Here is a 22,603-nt window from a genome sequence, read left to right as displayed (position 1 = left end):
CTCTAGGGATGGTACATACTGTACAATTGAACTGAAACCAAAGAAGAATAGTGTTTTTAAAGCTATTCTTAAAACTCCTAGTTTTTAGGGTCAGCACTGTAAACTGGCCTTGGAAATACACTGATCGATGCAATTAGCTCACTTGCCGCCCATCGATATTTGGGTGGCAGCATTTTGCTTCAGCTCAATTTTCTGACCAGTTTTTTAAAGGCAGGTAATCCCACCTGGGTGCCAGAAACAGGGAAGGGGCAGACAGTTCTGAAAGGGCCAAAAGGCTGCTTTGAAACAGAAAAGACGCCCAGCAAAAGGCTGTTCTCTAGCAGATGCAAATGGGACTTCAGAATACTGTACAGTATTCTGCATATACAGCATAATATAAACCGGAGAACCCCGTAATTAGTAGTAAGCGAAGAAGCGCTCTTCAGGATAAGGAGACCTGGTTCTCTCCCTTGATCCACGCCCATTCATTCACACGTAATGAACTCACCAGCACGCGCGAACCCGCGCTGAAGGCAAAGGGCAGCCTTCTCGCCTAGCAACGATAGAATCTGAGCTCCCGCAGTGACGCTAAATCCGATCCAAGAGGAACGTTGCGGAGCCGCCCAATAGGAAGGACGACTCAAAGCTCGTGCGAGACAGCTGAGCAAAAAAACGGGGCGGAGAGGCTACGGGGAGATAGGCAGCCGTTAAGGCGCCGCCGACCTTCAATCAGGTAAGGGAGGAGTTTGAAGGACTATTGTAGCAGCGAATGGGAGCCCAGGGATAACGGGCAGGGAGGCGGGGTTTTCTAGACGCTCCTCCCCTCTCTCGTCCAAGCTTGCCGGTCAATCAGGTGGCTTAGGATGTGCGCTCGGCGGCCGCGGCGGAGCGCAATGGGGTTGTGGAGGGGCTGCTGGCGGCGCCTCTTCTCCGGAGAGGGCTGTGGCGTGGCTCCGGCCTCGGCGTTCCCTCCGAGCTTGATCGGGAGCCGGCAGCCGCATGAGCTATAGACAGCTTCCCCCGCGGGCAGCCCTCCCCCCTAATGGAGGAGCCGTTCCATCTTCTGCCTCTCCTCCCACGCAGCCCACGCCGCCCCCTTCATCCCTCGCTGCCGGTGGAGGCTGAAGGGGAGGGGGCGGCGGCGGCGGCGGCGGGGGCGGCGGCCGCCAGCCCCGCTTGGGGGAAGGCGGAAGCAGCGGCTTCGGGCGACAGCGGCGATGGGGCCGGCCTCTGGACGGCCGTGTTCGAGTACGAGGCGTGCGGCGAGGACGAGCTGAGCCTGCGTCCGGGCGACGTGGTGCAGGTGCTCTCGCAGGACTCGCAGGTATCTGGCGACGAAGGCTGGTGGACGGGCCAGATTGACCAGCGCGTCGGCATCTTCCCCAGCAACTACGTGACCAGCAGCGGAGGCAGCAGCAGCGGCCGCCGCCTCTGCCTCCAGGAAGGGAGGAGATCGGATCTCCAGGCCCCCTACCCTCCGAGTCCGGCCATACAGTGTAAGAAGGGAGGGCGCGGGGCCGGGTGGCGGGTCGGGAAGGCGCCCACAGTGTTAAACGCCGGGCTTAATACCCTGGGGATGTTGGGGCTTCTTGGGAGAGGCTGACTTCCCCCACTTTTTCAACGTATGAGCCCATGCAGACGACCACTGGGAAGCCCCCCTTGCCGGTCAGCGACCTAACACAGAGCAGCAATTTGCCTTGTGCTGAGGAAGATTGCCGGGGGTAGGCAGGTCGTGCATGTAAGCTGCGTGCTTGTCAGTTCAGTAGGAGTGTGACACACTTGGCTTGTGTGTGGAAACTTCATCCAGGGATGGCATTTCTCCCATCTTAATGAGACTGCAAAGACGAGATCTTGCTTACGCGATGCAGAAGACAATCAGATACTTCCGGAGGGATGTAAGGAAGGGGTGTGGCTATATTTTATCCCATTGATGCTTATCGTCCCCCTTTCACTCTTTCTTGATCCCAACACTAGTGAACTCTGAGAATTGTATATTCTTCCCCATCCCCTTTTCCTGTGTTCTAGATAAAATAATTAAATGCCCGACTGCTTCAGATTAGGTGCATATGATTCAGCCTAATTGCATTTTTTACTGTATAACTTGCATCTCGGCAGACTGTGCACTCCAGAATAACGCCCAGAGTTGTTGCGAGTTGGGTGGTATACAAGTTTAATAAATAATAATAATAATGTACAAGTGTAGTTGTGTCAGGGGAGAAACATTTTCCAGCAATGTACTTTCACTTGTTAAGCTGGTCATTTTTTTCTCCTTTGCAACTTCCATTCTCTTTATGCCCAGTGTGTTTTTCTTAGATCTCAATTAACAATACCCTGGTTCAGTTCCGCATATTTTTACTGGCTATTTAATAAAGATAATTTGTTAAGAAAAGTGTAATCTAAATTTCAGCATAAACTAGTGAGATGATTTTCTTGTGTTCATTATTTTGATTCATTTCAGCGGTTCTTACTACAGAGATATAAAGTTTCCTGTGTCCACTGATTGTCCCCAACTGTCAGAGGCTTCTGTTATTTCCCCTTCTTTTTCCTCTGGTTTTTCTGCCAACACATGAACAATCCAGTTTTTTGCTCACTCTGCTTAGAATCTTCAGCACAGGGCCTTTATGTTCTTCCTCTGGAGTTTTGCTTCAGGATGTTTTCTGTCAGGCCACTTTTGTACTATTTTGCTTGTAAACAAGTGGCCACAAAAGAACTGAAATATGTTATGTTAGCATTGTAAAATTCAGTGCAAGGTTGTAGCTTGTCATGTATGGAATTGTCAATATTTTTGGATTACTGTTGTACTTTATTGCCCAAATCAAGATGTTTGCATGAGAATGTTAGACCTGGCATTTTCTTTCCTTTTGAAATTCTAATTTGGTAAATTAATTCATTCTTATGGCTTAAACATTTGCATGAGAAAATAGAGATTAAAAAATACAGTATATGGGAAACTTATTTCCTCCTGACAAGGAAAAAGCAGAATAATCTGAATAAGGAAACTACATTAATTTTTAACACTGCTGCCTCATTTTGGTTTTGAGATACAACTTGTCCTAAAGAAAACAGCAACAAGCAAAACTCATTTCTTCTTCCCTCTTCCCTTGCTGGGGGAAAGAACATGCACAGATTTTCCATCAGTGTTACTTTAAGAGCAGTTAGTAGTAGCATAATTGCAATGGACACATGGAAGGTATAATTAAAGAATAACGTGTTAGGGGAAAAAAAGAGAATCTTTTATGCAGCCTTTTCCAGTGGTACAAAGCCATCTGTTTTCAGTTGTAGCTATTCAGTTCTTGCATATTTAAAACTGACCTGGCTGCAACTGACGAAAGTTAAGTTACAGGAATTTTATTTATTTATTTATTAGCCATCTATTTCACATGAGCGACTCTGGGTGGCTTACAATAAAATAGATAAAAACAATGAAATACATAATATAAAATAAAAACATAGAAGCCAAGCTTCATAATGCCACTTGAGTATTTGCTTAAGTTGTATTTAAACAATACTTTCTACAGTATCTGATGTAGCATAATCTTGATGTTCTTTTCATCTACAGAAATGTCATCAAAAGTCTAGTCAGAAATAAGTATTTGGTTTCCAGACCCTTTGTGACTACATTAAACAAGGAAGATACTGAAGCTTAAATCTCTACCTTAGTAATATAATCAATGGAAAACACAATCAGACAATCAAAGCTGGAGAATTTAGCATAGCCATACAGGGATAATTTGGCATGAAGGCAGTTTTAGACTAGATGCTTATGCAATTGCACTGAGTAGCCTCTTGTCATTCATTCTGTTACAAGGTTGTATTCTTTATACAACCTTGTAACTATATTGCCTTTTTTTCTTGACCAGTATTATATAGCTGAGAACACTATGGTATTGGAGGTAAAGTCTGTGTGTCTCCAAATATACATCTCTGTGTGTGTGGGGGGGTATACATACATACATACATACATGGTCTAAACAGAAGTAAATTTGTTAAATGATAAAACATCTTCATGACTTATATGGGATAAAAATTAAAGACTCCTAACTTTGAATTCCCCTGCTTTGTTACATGAATGATTTTGTAACAGAGATAGCTCTTCTTTTAACCTGTTTTTTTAAATCCAATATAATTTATGAATGACAGTAATCATTAAAGGCTTTTTAGTCTTTAAAAATCATATGCTTCAGATGGCTGTTGAGAATACTGTACTTTGATTCTGCTTCTTTTAGCAACAGTTTTATAATGTTATCAATCATCAAAGGAGCTGTCCATTCAGCACCAATTAATTCAGCACCTCAATTTTCTGTTGACAAAATTTAAGTATCCCTATGTCCTATGATTTTGTCAACAGAAAATTGAGGTGCTGAATTAATTGGTGCTGAATGGACAGCTCCTTTGATGATTGATAACATTATAAAACTGTTGCTAAAAGAAGCAGAATCAAAGTACAGTATTCTCAACAGCCATCTGAAGCATATGAATTTAAGTATCCCTATGTCCTATGATGGGACGCGGTGGCGCTGCGGGTTAAACCGCTGAGCTGTCGATCGGAAGGTCGGCGGTTCGAAACCGCGCGGCGGGGTGAGCTCCCGTTGCTCGTCCCAGCTTCTGCACACCAAGCAGTTCGAAAACATGCAAATGTGAGTAGATTAATTGGTACCGCTTCGGCGGGAAGGTAACGGCGTTCCGTGAGTCATGCCGGCCACATGACCACGGACGAGTCCTTAGGGACAACGCCGGCTCCAAGGCTTAGAAACGGAGATGAGCACCGCCCCCTAGAGTCGGACACGACTGGACTTTACGTCAAGGGAAACCTTTACCTTTACCTATGTCCTATGATACATTACCTGAAAACAACAGCAATTTTTAGTGAACATTTTACTCCTTCAAATCACTTAGTGAAGGGCATACAGGAATTTTGAGCATTTCTAAGCCTTCTAAATAAGGAATTCAGAGCTATAATTTCTGCTGTTTCTTTTTTCTCCTTAAGTTAAACTTAAAGATCCTAAATTACTATCTCAGCTGCTAAAGGTGTATCCTAATTCTATGTCTTTTAACAGTAAGTTCCCATATGGCTATTTGGACTTATAAAGTTTTTTCAGAATCCTGTTTTTTGCTTTTTATTATTGGTATTTCAATACTGATAGTTCTTCATTAGATGAACTGCATGACTTGTAGTAACCATTACACTGAATTGCATACTTGTTACATTGTAGTTTCCATATAGATTTATTTTATCAAAATATGCTGCCATTCTACTTTAAGAGCTACTGAATTTTGGGTACCAGGGTATTTCTTGACTGCTGGTTCCTTTACTGTAGATAGTTGATTCTAAAGGTGGAAGCGATCTACCACTTTAATATCTTCATTGTCAATTGTGAGTAAATTTGTCTACTTCTCTTTTAAAGTTGGCCAAATCATTCTCTTCCTCAGCAAATTGGTCATCATATTGCTTATCCAGGAATCCAGATCAGGGATGAACAAGATGACAGGTGTTGGGTTTTGAGAGGCAGTGTTTACTTCTTGCTGTTGTAGCCAATGGTTCAGTAAAAAATATTGGGAAGATTATTGGCCAATCTTCCCAATATTTCATTGTCAGGGGTGGGATATAGGGCTTGTACCTCAACACAAATGCATCTTAAATTATTTTTACTTTCAAAAGTTGACCTTTTTCTCAACAAAATGGTACTTCTTCATGCCAGCATGGCAGTATAAAGGGAAACTTGCTATGAGTTTCTCATTCACTATTTTTATGTTATTTATGTTTATAATTCATGGTGGCATTTTTATTCTGTTTTTATCCTGTTTTAATTGTTGGCTGCCCAGTCCTTTAAATGAGATGGACAGCCATTTAAATCTAAATAAATAAATAAATAGTATCTGCTTTTGGACTTTCATGGAATTATTTGGGGGCATAATTTGAACAGTAGTCTATGGTCTTTGTTATTTGCATGTTTATATTCATCAAATATCCAGGCATCAACTAAACTACTTAGATGTTTAGTGGTAGGAAGTGGCACTTTGAATTTAGATTGGAAACAAACTGAAAACCAATGCAGCTGATATAACTTTGCTGTGTTATGCCTGGGCTCCTGTCCAGAGGTTTCCATAGGTTTCTCAAGTATAGCACTACAAAGAATACGATACAACTGTATAACCCAGACGTGCAATTGTGGCTTTACAAAGTAAGTAGCCTTGAGCTTTAATAACAGGGTAAATTAAAATATAGACTGTTCATAATACTGTTGTCTTTTCCTAAGAGTTCCTCAACAAAATTAGACTAGCATATCCATCCTTTTTCAGTAGATGTACTATGTCATGTTACAACCTTTGTGTGTCATAAATGTGTGTGGCATTAAGCCAATTTTAAAAAAGTTAAAAATATTCTTTCAGCTTAAAGCTTTTAAAAGTGTTTCATATTTCAAATGCTTCTCATATTGAAGGAGTAATAAGGAACCTTGATAATCTCTTTCCTCTCTCTCTTAAGGAGATGCTTAACAATGTCATATATTGTTGTGTTAGCATAATTCTGTAGGCCAAATGTGATACTCATAAAGAGTGAGTAGAAAAGAACCAAAGTACATGTTGGGATTTTTAAGATAATGGTTATATGAGATAATGTTAATTATATCTGTGAAATATGTTCTCATCAGTATTTAGCACGAAGTTGGAATATATGATCAGTAGCAAAGGAAAAATCTTGTTCTGTGCTCTGTTCTTTCCTGAAAATTGACCTGAATAATTTTATGTAGGACAGCTTATAATAAAAAACTTGTTTATAAAGGGTAGATTTTTTTTAATTGTTTAAGATAACAGTTAAAAATGAGCCTAGCTCCAAGGTATCTATGTGAATGTAATAGTAATTTTTAATTAAGTTGTATCAACATACTTGTTAATTGCAGAATATGGAGAGAAAAGATAACTGAGCTGATCAGATCTGCAGGTGGTATAAAAGCACAGTCAAGAATGTACTCCTCCTTCTCTCTCATTTAAAGCTTCCTTGAAAGTCAAAGAAATTAAGTAATGGAGAATTTGGGGGGATGAAGTGGATCCGGTAAAGAAGGAGAGACTACAGTAAATATAAATGAAAAGAATGGAAGGAGAATAAGAAGTGAACAAAAACGTGAATAGAACAGACTGATGCTTTCTTGGAAAATATTTATTTCATTGTAAGTGAATGCTCCTTTGATCTGATGATGTTCTAGCACAGGGGTCCCCAACCCCCAGGCTGCAGACTGGTACCCCAGGCTGCAGACAGTCCGTGGCCTGTTAGGAACCAGGCCACACAGCAGGAGGTGAGCGGTGGGCGGGTGAGCGAATTTATAGCCTGAGTATTTACAGCCGCTCCCCATCGCTCACATTACCTCCTGAGCATCACCTCCTGTCAGAGAAAGCGAGCCCATTGGCTGCTATCTCCAAACGGCGTGAAGAAAAAAGAATAAAAGGTCAGGAAAAAGAGGAAGCGCTTGAATCATCCCGAAACCATCCCCACCCCCCCTGGTCCGTGGAAAAATTGTCTTCCACGAAACCGGTCCCTGGTGCCAAAAAGGTTGGGAACCCGCTGGTCTAGCACACTGTGGCAAAAGTATCTTTCAGATATCCATGATAAATAGAAATAGTGTAGAGCTGGTTCACCGTGGTGTGACTTTCCAAGCTGTAGCAATGCTACTTTCATTTGCTTGTTTTGTTTATTATAATAATACCATTTTTAAATTAAAATTAGTCAGAAAAATTTAGAATAAGCAATTGCTTCTTAATGCATAGTCCAGTTTTCCCTAATGTGTTTTCCCTCAGTTGGATGGATTTCAATGCTCAGAATTCCACAACCTGCATTGTAATTCCTGAAAATTCTGAGGTTGAAGCCACAGATTTCAGGGCACTAAAGGTCAGGAAGACTAAGCATGCATCTACCTTTTAAAAATGAAATGTCCACCTGTAATTAAATCTTCATATTTCAGGGACAATTATGCAATTTTATTAGAACATGATGATAAATGACATCTTCCTGAGAAGTAATTTAAATTGTAATTTTAATGATTAAAAAAAATTTCTGAGCAGTAATTCAATTATTTTTGATTTAAATTAAATCTGTCTTTTCAGACACATTCACAATATTACTTTAATATATTTTTTCTGAGTATTTCTAGCAGTGGTAAGGATGCAAAATGAGCTGACTCATATTTGCACTAGGCAAGTATTTCAGCAATCCCTTATCTAAAAAAGTCAAGGTTAAATCATGTTAGTAAATGAATGATCCTGATAGTAATTACTGTGTGTAAATAACCTTTGTAGAACTCAGATATTTTCATTTTGTATCCTAGTGCTGGAGATTGACTTCTCAGAGCTGATTCTGGAGGAAATCATTGGCATAGGAGGTTTTGGGAAGGTTTACCGTGCAATTTGGTTTGAAGATGAAGTTGCTGTCAAGGCAGCTCGCTATGATCCAGATGAAGACATCGGTGAAGCTATTGAGAATGTCCATCAAGAAGCCAAGCTCTTTGCTATGCTAAAACATCCCAACATAATTGCCCTTAAAGGTGTATGTCTAAAGGAACCAAACCTTTGCCTGATTATGGAGTTTGCCCGTGGAGGCTCATTAAATAGAGTGCTGTCTGGTAAAAGGATTCCACCAGACATTCTGGTGAACTGGGCTGTCCAGATTGCTGAAGGAATGAACTATCTACATGAGGAAGCAATTGTTCCTATTATCCACCGGGATCTGAAGTCCAGCAATAGTAAGTGGATATTTGAAATGCAATGCCAGTAACTTTCAGGAATATTGGGCATAAAATAGTATCTAAAAGTTGTGAAACCAGCTACATATGACCAGCTCAATAGCACTAATGAAATGTTAGAAACCAAATTTCCAGCCCTATAAACCTGTTTATAGAAATGATGAATAGAGAAGAAAGAAGACTATAGATTTCACTGTAGTCCTCTCCCTAAGAAACTGCTTGAACAAAACCAGAAATAAAACTGGACTTTTTTTTTCAGATTAATGGCTTCTGCTAACAGTTCCTCCTCTGTCCTGAGATTTTGCTGACAGAACTGATCTTTGTTGCTTCTGTTTAGGATATATTTACCAGATGGTTTGTTCTGTCACATGAAGGGAAACCTTAAGCACTTAAGATGAAGTTCAGGCAAATGAATTGTTTTTGCTTACTTGGATGGTATTGGCAATGACAAGGGTGATGTAGATAGGTTTTCTTTTCTCTTTCAGCGTAGTGTATTTGCTCTCTGGTAGTTAGATTTATTTTTAATTTTTGAAATTAGATTTTTAACTTTGCAATCAAATTATTTTTGTAGAATTGTGAACTTCTTAAATTGTGATGTCAAATTCATATCTAACGAAAGTAGATAGAAGCTGATCACCTGATCAATTATTGGCATCTTGCCAAGTCTTCCTGGCTAGTTATTTTTTTCAGGTTAGTGAATTTTGTGTGCTGATAGTAGATATGTTAATTGTGTGATGATATTCCTGCACCTACTTTTTAAAAAATACATATCACAGTACTTGGAGGTGTCTAACAGCATCAGGATCACAGGAAGTAAGGAAGAAAGCTTATGTAGAGCAGTGTAGAAATTTGTGACATATGAGGACAAGTGTTACCCAAGTTCAATCCTGCACAGTCAGTTCCCTCTGTACTCAGCCTAAGTTATTAGGTGACTGTAAGAATAAAAGTAAAGTTGTATACATCCTCTTGAGCTTCTTAAGGAAAAACATACGTAAAATAAAATGAATTTCTACCTGCCTCTGCAGCAGTCATTTGCAAACAAATCCTTTATATAGGGATTTCATCATTTTACAGTGGTTTTCTTCCTTTCTCCAGGCCCAGTTCAGTCAGCGTTGGTTGGGGGGAGAAATCGCTCCCTAGGCTCCTCCTTTATGGGGTACCACAGGGTTCTACTCTCTCCCTTCTCCTTTTCAACATCTTCATGAAACCACTGGGTGAGATCATCCACCAGTTTGAGGTCTGGTATCATCAGGCAATACAAATTGAATGAATGAATGAATAAATAAATAAAATCAGTATGCTGATGATCCCCAATTATATCTTAAACTGGAGATGCAAGTGAGGCTGTCAAGGTTCCGTCCCAGGGTCTGAAGGCTGTGTGGGTTTGGATGGGGAGGAACTGTCTCTGACTCATTCCTAGCAAGACCAAGCGGCTATGGGTGATTGGGCACCCCAGATCTGAGGATATTCTATCTTTGACCTTGGATGGGGTAGCACTTCCCCTTTCAAGGCTGGTGTACAATCTGGGGGTCTGGACTCACAGTTTGTGCTTGAAGAGCAGGTGTCAGCTGTGGCCAGGAAGGCCTTTGCACAACTCCATCTGGTGCACTAGTTGCACTCTTTTCTAAATCGGGGGACCTTTCAGACAGTCACTCATAGCCTAGTCACCTTGTAGCTTGACTGCAATGTGCTCTACATGGAGCTGCCCTTGAAGACCACCAGGAAGCTTCAACTGGTCCAGAATGTGGCAGCATGAGCAGTAATGGGCATCCCTCAGTATGCCCATGTAACACCTCTACTTCACAAGTTGCACTGGTTGCCAGTTTGCTTCCAGGTGCAATTCAAGGTACTGGTTGTTACCTATAAAGCCGTACATGGCATAGGGCCTTGTTACTTGAGGAACTACCTGTATTCCATAGCATCTTCCCAGCCAGTTTGATCCTGTAGGGCTGGCACACTCTGGGTTCCTTCAATTAAACAATGTCATCTATCAGGACCCTGAAAGTGCACTTTCTCTGTAGCAGCTCCTGCCCTCTAGAACAGGGTTCCCCCCAAGATCCAGTTGGCCCCCACTCAGTGTTGTTTAGAAGATCTGTGAACACCTGGTTCTTCACCCAGGCCTTTAGCAAGGGAGAGTGAGACCCCTCGCTTCATTCCATCTGGTCTATCACTCTTGCCATCTTTTATCATGATCTTTTATGTTTTATTGATAATTTCTTTGATTGTTGTGAGCCACACAGAATCATTGACAGTCATTTAATCTATCTGTATACTGCCAAAATTCTCCTGTTTGTTTATGTGTAACCTTTAACTGGGCGAAACAATGCGTCATAGGGCAACAGTTTTTGAACCAAGGTACCTCAAATGGGCTAACTTACAGAATGTGTCCAAACTTCAGGACGCATGACTCCCATGGAATTGAAATTTGGCAAATTTTATAAAATATTTTATGACATAAAAATTATTATAACACATGTTATGACATAATACAAAATGTCATATATTACATATATATATTACACATATGTGTAATATGTGGTATTACACATATATTGTGGTCAACTCCTGATGTTTGACTGTGCTATAGAGTTCAGTATGAATGGCACGGGTTATTTTCAAGGCAGATACATCTCTGAATATCTCCCTGAATTTTTAAGAACTTTTCCAGTGAAGGCAGTACATTAGAAGCTCTGCCATTGTTGAAGTTATTGAGGAATCTGGTAAGGAAATATCTCTGAAACGATGACCCAATGGGTCATGGGTGGTCCAGTAAATTATTACTATTACCTTCATTTTCTAGGGTGTGTTGCAAAGGCTGTCTCAAATCCCAGATTGCAATTACTGTACGTAAATCTTGATGCCATTGCAGAGTTGACAAGTAATTTGAGACAGGGTTGGGTTTCAAAATCAGAATGACAATTTGGTGAATCAGATGCCATATAATTTTTTTGTAAATAAATAAAGCTGCAATGTTGTATAAATGTGTTTGTGTGTATACACACACACACGCACCCTACAAATATTCAGAAAATAAACCAGTTAGGATTTGAAACAGAGTTTATGATTTTGTATATTGTAACTTTGTGTATTTTTCAAAATGTACATGCCCATCGTCTGAATGTCCATTGTTTCTTAAAACTCTTTACTGGCAATTGCTGTTAGGTAGTAATGGTGAGCTGGCAGGTTATTTGAACTGAGAGTCATTCCATAGTTTTTGTCAGCTTATTTTGTTCATTTTACATTTTCTTCCATCCCCACATATTTCCATTTATTTTTGGCTTTTCTATGGAAGTCAATTTAAAAGCTGCTCTATTACATTTTGGATAAAAATTATCTGTGTGCATCAAGTAGAGTATCTATGTCTGAGATACCTTAACTACTTCTGATTCAGGGAAACTACCAAATTACCTGTAGGATAGTATGGTCTGAAGGAGGTTCAACACAGACTAGAGAGGGAAACTGACATTGCAAAGTTCTTCAGAATGTTCCATTTAAGAATTGCTGAATTTTGCATAAAAAGTGCCTAAAGTGTAGGTATTGATATAAACCTCCATACAAGCAGAGATCTCAATATTTGTCAGGATTTCAGTGGAGTCAGATAATAACTTTCAAATGGAGTCCCACATAGGAGCTGGATTCTGAAGTTCTTTATACAGTCAGTAACTGAGGTTAGGATAAATGGTAAGCCTGAAAACATGGGAAGTTAAACCCACTGCTCTCGTGAGCTAATTGTAATTTATGCAGGTAAAATCTAACAGTATGTCCTTGCAAAAGAAATGAATTCAGTATCTTGTGAACTTGTTTAAATAATGTGGTGGAATAAATGTAGGCAGAGCTCTAAAAATAGAAATGAATCTTGAAATTAAATTCGTCTAAAACATATTTAGCTACTTACCAAAAATACTCAAAGGAATTCTAGACCTTTAAACCTTCTTTTATTTGCATCAAAATGGGAATAGGTTCAATTTTACCAGTTAAAATGGTTCCTGGAAAGTCTAATATCAAGAGAAAAAAAAAGTCAGACTTATCCATGCCTTTTTAAGGATTATTACTATTACACGCAAGCATCAAGTTTGAATTACTCCAGTTAATAAAGTAACCAATCAGGATTTCACACTTAGGTATTCATGCCCTAAAGTTAAAAATAAAACATTTTGATCTAGCTGTAGAACATAAAATATCAGCATATGATAACATCTTGAGCCCAATTTATAATTATAAAAGCAAGAGGTTCTAATAACAAGATAAAAAGAAAATGAAACATTTCAGTCATTTATCCAATAACATTTTCTTAAAACTAATCTTGGACTGAAAAGCGGCTACTGTAGAGCCAGTAGATCCAGGTGGGCAACTGATGTTTTGGATTACAATTCCATAACCCTTTCCCATTAGAAATTCTGACTGGAGATGTTAGGAATGGAAACCCAAAACATCTGGGGAACCCCAAGCCATCTACCCCTTCAATATAATACTTCCTTGAACTTTTAAAAAAGCTTTCACAAAAGTCTTTGATGAAAATTGAGCAGATATATCAGTCTTGAATAAAAGAGATACCTTGTGTTTCTGGAACTGACTAAAGAATAGAAAGGAGGGAATACAGATGACTTGATACAAACTGACATCAGTATTATTGTAGTCATTTTTTTTAACTTGTTCATCCTGAATTCCACATCATTTTATAAGCATCAAGGTTGCCAATTTTGCTGTTCCTACTAAATTATTTAAATGTTGTTCATTGTAAGCAAATGTGAAGTAATGCATCCTGAGAAAAAAAATCTCAACTTCTGATAAATGCTATATTATATATTATAAGCTGGTAAGTGCTGAGTTGGTAGATAATGACCTGGAAAAGTATTTCCAGTTTATGATGGATAGGTAGAAGAAAGCATTGCTAGTGTGTATGCAAAATCCATACTGATGATCATTAGAAAATATTCAAAAAGAAAAATGTGAAAATTATAATGCTTTTATATAGTCTTAAGGCATGATTTCATTTGGGAAATTCTACATAGTCCTGGTTCTTGCATTTCAAAAAGATGCAGAGGGAAATGATTACAGGGAAAGAACATTATAAGGCAAAATCACAGTGCCTATTTAAAAAGGCAATATAAAGAGGAACATAATAGAGATGCGTAAAAATAGAATTGTGTCAAGGAAGTGTGAAGAAAGAAGGATGAAATGGAGAAATGGAGTGGCATATAACTGAAAGTTATAACCAGTGAAAGTCGAAGATACAAAAAAATTCTGGAACGTGTTTACGAGTGAAAGTGAGATAACAGACAGTTCCTGAGGGAAAGTAGAGGCAGAAAACTGAAAGTTCAAAACAGCCAATTGAATGTGTAGGAAAATGCTAATATCTTCAAATTTACTACAAAAATAATAACAGGGAGGCAATTATTTACTCTCAATCCTCCTTAATATTTGGATGGAAAACGAAGTCCAAAACTTAACAAGAATTTTTTTAAAAAATTAATCCCAGAAATAATGATAAGCACCAAGAGAACCCGCTTCTCCTTGCTGTAGAAAGCCTCTCTTAGGGTACGCGTACTTAAAAGAAATATAAATTGGGTGATTAAGAAATGGGGTGGCCGGTCTTAATGTCCCTTTAAGGCTACAGTGTGGCTTGGAAATGGTGACATCCCAGCCTTCCAGCTGCTCTCACCTGTCGAACACAAATGCTGTTTGCAATCTTCTGGCTGCAAGCAGCTGTCTGGAGGACAGATGGGGTGATTCCAGGTGTTTTCCTGATCCAAGCCTGAAAAAACTGCTGTGTTGTCAGTTCTGCCCACTCAACCCATGAGCACAGCTGTACAGTCCACCATGTCCCCACCAGAAGTCCCTAAGCGTATCTGTTTTCGATGAATTAGATGAATGTGACTTTGTAGGGAAAGTAAATAAATTTAGGTAGGAGAGTCTTTGGCTCTGTAGCTTTTGAAAACAGCACAATACCTTTTCTTAACAATCTTTTAAAATTAAGTGTCTTTAAAGTCAATCTTAATAACTACCCCTAGCAAGTAAGGTTGACAAAAAGTTTGCAATGTTCAATTGTTTTAGTATACACTTCTATGTTGTCCTTCCATCCCTGCATCACCTTTTTTAGCTTAAAAATATATAGGAATGTTATCTGGTATTCTGATACTTGGTACTTAATTCTAAGTCATCTTTTTGCTTATCAGGAATGACACTGGTAAGATAGTGATCCAATGAATCTTTAGGCACTGTAACAGTCGGACATTCTAATGGGAGAATCAAGTACAGATTGAATCTTCACTGACCATAAATTAACTCTTCTTTCTCTCCCTCTCTTACATTGCGTTATAGTATTAATTCTTGAAAGAGTAGAAAATGGAGACCTAAGCAACAAAAATTTGAAGATCACTGATTTTGGCTTGGCCAGAGAATGGCATAAGACTACCAAAATGAGTGCAGCTGGAACATATGCCTGGATGGCTCCTGAAGTTATTCGTTCCTCCATGTTCTCTAAAGGCAGTGATGTATGGAGGTATGTTTATTAACACTAAAAACATTTCTATAAGTGATCACCATCTCAAATATTATATACTTGCTGCACTGAACCCCCAATTGTTGATTTTCTTAACCTTGTTTATTTATTATTCAAATTTCTATTACCGCCCATCTCCCCCCAAGGAGGGGGACTCTGGGCAGTTGTTATGTTATGTTAATATTGTATATCTGTTCTGGATTATGAAATTCACATACTCATTTTGCAGACTTTATTCTAAATTCGTATACATAGATTTGGAATTTCTTCAGCTTTTACTTTCTGTTGAATGTGAATTGTAGACATACCACCAACTATTGACTGATCTATTTTAAAAATATTAAAGGTTGCAATCAAATTATTGTAGCAAACACAACATTTCCAATTTTCTAAATTATGCTGGGTTTATACTGTAAAGGGATGCTGTGGCGCTGTGGGTTAAACCGCTGAGCTGCTGAGCTTGCCAATCGGAAGGTCAGCGGTTCGAATCCGCGTGACGGGGTGAGCTCCCGTTGCTAGTCCCAGCTCCTGGCAACCTAGCAGTTTGAAAACATGCCAATGTGAGTAGATTAACAGGTACCGCTTCAGCGGGCGTAACGTGTAGTTACGGTAACAGGTAACGGCGTTCCGTGTAGTCATGCCGGCCACATGACCACGGAAGTGTCTACGGACAAACGCCGGCTCTTCGGCTTTGAAACGGAGATGAGCACTGCCCCCTAGAGTCAGACACGACTGGACTTAATGTCAAGGGAAACCTTTACCTTTACCTATACTGTAAAGTAGATTGCTGCATGAAAAAAAGAGCTTACTATCCTTGAGATACCAGTTGTCTTAAGAATAGGAAGATAAATGTTTCCAGGAGCTTATATAGAGTTAAAGACACAGTTTCTTTAAAGAGGTGCTAACAGGTATGGCATGCCTGAAGCACCTTTTTGGGTTCAGTTTCAAAATGTAGCACAACTCTAATGGGGAACCTTACAGTAAGTACCCCCAGCTGGGATGAGTCTGGAATTGACGATAGCCAGATCACTGCTCACCACTACAGAGAGGAAGGATCTGTTTGATTGGTTCACTGCAGGCAGTTGATGGACCCAGTTGGATTTCAGAGGGAGGTTGGGCTGATTTGACTGAGGCCTTAGCTATTGCTTGAAATAAGTGGACAACAGGGGTCTTAGATTGAGCTAAAATTGTAATACAACTGAAAAAATCTATATTCCTAGAATTCCTTAGGCTATGAGAAATCTTCCTTACAATGCCCATATCACTGTCTGTCTTAAATGATCATATAAAACCTTTTTCCAGATAAACATATTTTAAAATATTATATTCATAAGAAGACTGAAGCAACCCCATTCACTTATCCCCAATGATGTTCTTTCCATGTGTACATGTATCAATTGCATTAGAACATTTATTTTTATATATACTGTAAGAAAACAGTGATTCCAAAATTTTGTGTTAGAGAATGTGTTCTAAATGTTGCTACATTAGTTATTAAACTTCTGTTTTGTATTCATAGTTATGGGGTATTGCTTTGGGAACTACTAACTGGAGAAGTACCATTTCGAGGAATTGATGGCCTAGCAGTAGCATATGGTGTTGCTATGAATAAACTTTCCCTTCCTATTCCTTCAACGTGCCCAGAACCTTTTGCCAGACTGATGGAAGGTAAGAATGGGTTAGACAGACTGGATCTGACAAAATGCTTTTTGGCCCAAAGATAGTTCTGAATGTCTCCTGATTTTAATAGACAAGACTGTAAACCACTTGTGCAGGTCCTTGAGAAGCTAGGTAGTATGTCAGTTACTTTGCCTTTTTCTAGAAGAAAATCACACTTTTGTCTTATATATCTAGCTATAATATAGAATTACTGTGTAAATGAGAGCCTTCGGTGGGAAGGGACGGCACCTGTTAAAAACTGTGGCAGAAACCACCTTGAATTATATTTAATCCATCAGAAGAAATGTTTCAGGATACACCGTATTTGAAACATTTAGATTCATGAGGCTTTGGACATCTGTATTTGTTCTGAATTTGGCAGAAGTATATCTTTATCCACTAAGAAACAGAAAATTCAGCTAATGTATAATTTTATGCATGTATATATTGGATTAAGATGCTTTGAACTACAGTAAGTAGAATTTAGGATAATAATTAGAATACAAGGAAAAGACAAACCTAACACTGTCATAATTGCGTTTGCTACAATATAATCACCCCCATTATATGATTAGCATTGTCTGTGCACAAGATTGGCCAATTAGGAAAGCTTCAGATCTGGAGAAATATATATTAAGAATGTTTTAAGTAGCTTTCTCGGAAACAGATTTGCAAAGGTTGAACATAGAAGTTGGACTGCAGGTATATCTTGGAGAAGGATATTCCAGCTGGCATCTGGAATATTACTCACCCTGCAATATTCTGTTGCAGATCTCATTTCTTATTCATTACATAATGAGGACCATAAAGCACATCTTGCTCTATTTTAAAAACTTTGGGGAAATACTCAAAATACTCAGTACTGATGTCTTGACATGATGATATATTGATGACTTAATAATGTACATATTAAGTTCCTGAAACCAAATGGATTGAGATTAGAGGTAGCATGAATTTTTAAAAGTTCAAATACTGTTTAACTTTTCTTTATAAGTCAGAAATCGTATAGTAGCAATTTACATATTTCTTCCTGTAATACATCTAGGTAAAGATCAAAACTAATTCTTTTTTTTTAAATTGCTTCTGTTTTAATTGTGTTCCTTACCTACTCAGATGGGCTGCACTCAACTGACAATGTTAAACATGACCTTTTCCCTTTATCACATATTTTAGCCTTTATAATAACTGCAAAAGAAGTTATTTTCTTCCTGTATTCAACCAAATGAAACCATTTTTGTTAAAATTGTTCATGTAACTATTAATATCTTGATACTCAAACTGGGTCCCAGTTATTTTAAACATCTGAATATAAAAACAAAATTATATTGGGGAAAAAAAACCCTAGGAGACAGTGGTTTTGTCTATGGATCCTCCAGTTTAATACATTTGTTCTGTTGATCTAGAATAGTTCTGTTCTGAATTACAGAAGCTTGGCTAAATAACAATTACTCTAATGAATAGGTTATACTCACAATTTTGAAACAAGCATGTTGAGCGAAGAGAATCCTGTAATAATCCAGTCCTTCTTTTCTTCTTCTTAGCTTCTCTCATAGCACTGCTAGGAGGAAATCAGTAGCTGAAACAAATGTATAAATAAGCTAAAGAATTTTTGTTTGGTAACTCAGTAATTACACCACCTAAAAAGTTTTTACTTTGACAGCTTCTCTTGGTCAAACTTCCTTGGTTTACTGAGATTTCTTCCCTATATAGTAAGTTTATTATCTGGAGGTATACACAAAATCTTATGAAAATTATGTTGTGTTTGTTGGAGCGTTTACATTTTAATGATATTTATATACAACTTTTCTATTAAAGTGTCCGAAAAGGTTTCCAGCACCACAGAATAATGGTAAATCACAATAATAAAATAAAACAGAAGACAGTAACATTTTACATTTTACCAAATATAAAATACAACAGATAAAATGTGAGTATATAATAGGTGAATAAAATTATGATTTACTAAGCATCTTTCTATTTGAAATCGTAGTGGGCAAACTAATAGTTGGTTATGTTTTGTATAATTAACTTCTTCTTTTATACAGTATTCTGTTAGTACCACTTATTTCATTGCCAGGCTGTTTGGATTTTTAGAATTCTAGTTCTAAAGATAAAATAGAATTCAGTATAATCCAGAAATACAAATTACTGCTGATAATTATACTGTCAAGACTCTTCCTATTTTGTACCCAAGTAATCCACATTTTAATCTTTTTTTGCTTAGTATCTGGCTTGGTAAATTGGAAATGAAAGAACCTATTTCTTTATTATATAGGTTTGTTCAATTTACAAACTTTATTTTGACTTTTATTAGATACTTTAAAATATGCATTGAATTATATGAAGTCATATATACAGAAAAAGAGATATTGAATGAATAATAACATATAGGTTCATAGGTCTTTTTAAACATTCTAAAAATACTGCTTTATATTTATAAAATGACTTTTTAGTATTACAAATGATGAGGCAAACTATAGTGACTTTTCCAAATATACTTACTTGGAGCTGTTTTATAAACTGGATTTATAAAGTTGCATATACATTAGTTTAACCTCTGAAAAATTGTCTAAGAAGGGTCAAAATAAATTCACACTAACCTGCTAATGTCTAAAAATTAAATAATTTAGAATTCCATGGTGCAGTGACACACCATAGGGGAAAATATCTGATCCCCTGCATCAAGATATCTTCTAAACAAAAGGGGACATTTGAGTATGTAATGGGAACTGATATGATTGAATAGGATGTCAGTAATTAAGAGCATAGTTCATTAGCAAAGCCTGACAAATACAGTACTGTTTTGGCTGCTGAATTAGCATGATTGTTGGTCTTTATCCTGTTTAGATTGTTGGAATACTGATCCTCATTCAAGACCATCTTTTGCCAATATTTTGAATAAACTAACCAACATAGAAGAATCTGGTTTCTTTGAAATGCCAAAAGAATCATTTCATTCCCTGCAAGAAGATTGGAAAATTGAGATCCAGGAGATGTTTGACCAACTCAGAGCCAAAGAAAAGGTAAATAGGCTGGAAATATATTTTTACTTGATAGACAATTAACTACTTCTGTTTCAGAATCCATTGCAAATAAAGTAGATTTCTCTGCAACAAAGTGCTATACTTCTTAAATCTGAATTCTTTTCTACTTTCCATGAGAAAAAAACAACATTGAATAATTAAGAAAATGAAAGGCATACTTGTTCCTTAATAAAGTTGTTTTACATAAATAGGTTCTAGTTAAAACTGGAAATTATAACAAGACAGTCAGTATCCATACCTTTAGGACTATTCAGAGATTATTCAGTTATGAAAGATAATTCTAGATAAGGGCATTGTCAGATATGATAGAACACCCAGTAGCAGCTAGATCTTCCATGACAGGTAAATTGAAGCATCATATTTCCCTACTATGATTAGGAAGCTATCCTGCACTCAGTCTGACCATTGGTTCTTCTATCTTTGTATTATCTATCTTGTCTCCAAAATTCCAGACAGGGATTCTCTCTAGTTTTATCTGAAGATGTTTGGAATTAAACTTAGGACCTTTCATCATTATAGTTGGTTCTATATTACTGATTCTTTGCATGACAAAATTTGAATAACTGTCTTTCTGTACAAGCTAATATGTAACAGAAAATAAAAGAAGATATTATGAAAGATTTATGAAAAATAGTATTGATTAACTATTAGATTAATAATTGCAGAGTTAATATACATTCATTTTCTTTGTTGTTCCTCCTTTAAAGTTTTAAATTTTCATTCATCTGTGTGTGTGTTTAGATTAGAGCCCTACATGGAAAAAGAGATGCCAGGTGTTCAGGCTGGCTTTAAAAAAGGCCAAGGAACAGGAGACATTATTGCTGATGTATGCTGGATAACTGAGAAAACAAAAGAACATGAAAAAGAAGTCACTATGTGCTTCATTGATTATAGAAAGGTTTTTGATTGTCTCAATCATATCAAGCTGTAGAATGTGCTTAGAAAAATGGGAATCCCAGAATATCTCATTGTCCTCATGAAAAACAATATGCAGGTCAGAAAGCCACAGTATGGCAGAGTATGGCAAAACAGACTGTCTCTGGGTTAGCAAAGGAGTGTGACAAGGGTATATACTCTCTCCTTATTTATTCAAACTATACTGAATATATATTAAGGGAAGCTCAATTGGAAGAAGATGAGCATGGTTTTAAAGTTGGAGAAAGAAACAGCTTATGATATTACCCTATAGCTGAAAATGCAAAGAATCTGCGAGCTCTAGTAATAAAAATCAAGGAGCACAGTGAAAAAAAGGGACTAAAATTAAATATAAAGAAGACCAAACTAATGACAACAGGTAGAACAACCAGCATTAAAATTTGCAAAGAAGATATTGAAGTGGTGTATAGTTTCTGCCTTTTAGGATCTACCATCAACAGTAAAGGAACAAGCAGTCAAGAAATAAATCACAGATTAGCATTTGATAGAACAGCCATGAAAGCCTTGGAAAAGATATTCAAATGCCATGATGTGTCTATACCTACAAAGATCAGAATAGTGCAAGCCATGGTATTCCCTGTGACAATTTATGGAAGTGAAAGTTGGACTTTGAAGAAGCAGGATAGAAAAAGTATTGATGCTTTTGAACTTTGGCATTAGAGAAGACTCCTGAGAATACCGGGGACAGCCAAGAAAACAAACCCATGGATCATTGAATAAATCAACGCAGAGTTCTCACTCGAGGCATAAATGACCAGGCTCAAATTATCCTATACATTATGTAAAGACCCAGCTCTCTGGAAAAGGCTCTAATGCTGTGAAAGGTGGAAGGAAAGAGAAGATGATGATGAGCAGCAGCAAGGTGGATGGACTCAGTTACAGTGGTGATGAATGTACATTGAAAGACTAGGTCAGGGACAGATTGTCATAGAGAAAATCTTTGGTCACTAAGAGTTGAAAATAATAAATTTCTAAAAATCAATCTATAGTTGACTTAGATATTATTTATCTATACACACACCCACATACGCTCAAGTTCTCTTTTGTATACATATGTAAATAATCCACTGGAGAAGTCCAGGTGGTTGGACTAAATTGCCTAAATAACCTCTTCTACTGCTATGATTCTATTAAAAAGCTTGTCTTCATATTTTAACGGATTAAAATTAAAGCATAATAAAAGCTCATGACAGTAAAACTATCAAGAGTCTATAACATGAAAGAAGTTTAAAAAGGACGCAGTATCAGATTTGAAAGGAGATACTGGGTAAAGATATAGCTAAAGATTTAAAGTAAAAAACCTTTTTTCATATCTGCAAATTAATCTCTGAAGTGCTACTGTGGCTAGACTGCAAAATCTGAATGACCATTAGATGGCAGCAAAAGAAATACAGAAAACTTCTGTGGTTTGGATTTTTGCAGCTCAGACAAGTGGTCCAATGAATACAGACTTGATGAAAAGTAATAGTACTGCTGCTTGCTCTTGTCATTTGTCTAGTTATTTTACAGTTAGCTCGACAATCTGATTCCCACTCAATGTATGAAAATTATTCTGTTTTTTCTTTCTGATCGTACTTGCTTTGAAGATTTGATTATTGGCTGCTTTTAGAGGTAAACTTACCAGTATTTTGATTTTTTTAAAAATTAAGTGATTCATTCATGTGGCTGACCTTTAATTATTCAAATTACAGTATATGTATTGCAAATCAGATAACTACCATGGACAGATTCAAAATATGAACTGTGTTTTC

General features: G+C 37.6%; 1 protein-coding gene across 1 annotated transcript in view; it reads left to right on the top strand.

The window, feature by feature from the left end:
- The first annotated feature begins 1,021 nt into the window (after nucleotides 1–1,021).
- The window catches only part of MAP3K9 (mitogen-activated protein kinase kinase kinase 9), a 40,620-nt gene continuing 19,038 nt past the window's right edge, over nucleotides 1,022–22,603 (top strand). The window contains exons 1-5 of the mRNA XM_063318261.1: nucleotides 1,022–1,475; nucleotides 8,298–8,711; nucleotides 15,033–15,213; nucleotides 16,733–16,881; nucleotides 19,720–19,895. Coding sequence (XP_063174331.1) covers nucleotides 1,022–1,475; nucleotides 8,298–8,711; nucleotides 15,033–15,213; nucleotides 16,733–16,881; nucleotides 19,720–19,895 — 1,374 coding nt within the window. The remainder of the gene's footprint in view (nucleotides 1,476–8,297; nucleotides 8,712–15,032; nucleotides 15,214–16,732; nucleotides 16,882–19,719; nucleotides 19,896–22,603) is intronic.

Source organism: Candoia aspera, chromosome 1 (assembly GCF_035149785.1).
Source record: "Candoia aspera isolate rCanAsp1 chromosome 1, rCanAsp1.hap2, whole genome shotgun sequence".
NCBI lineage: Eukaryota > Metazoa > Chordata > Lepidosauria > Squamata > Boidae > Candoia > Candoia aspera.
This window is presented reverse-complemented; position numbering and strand designations above follow the sequence as displayed.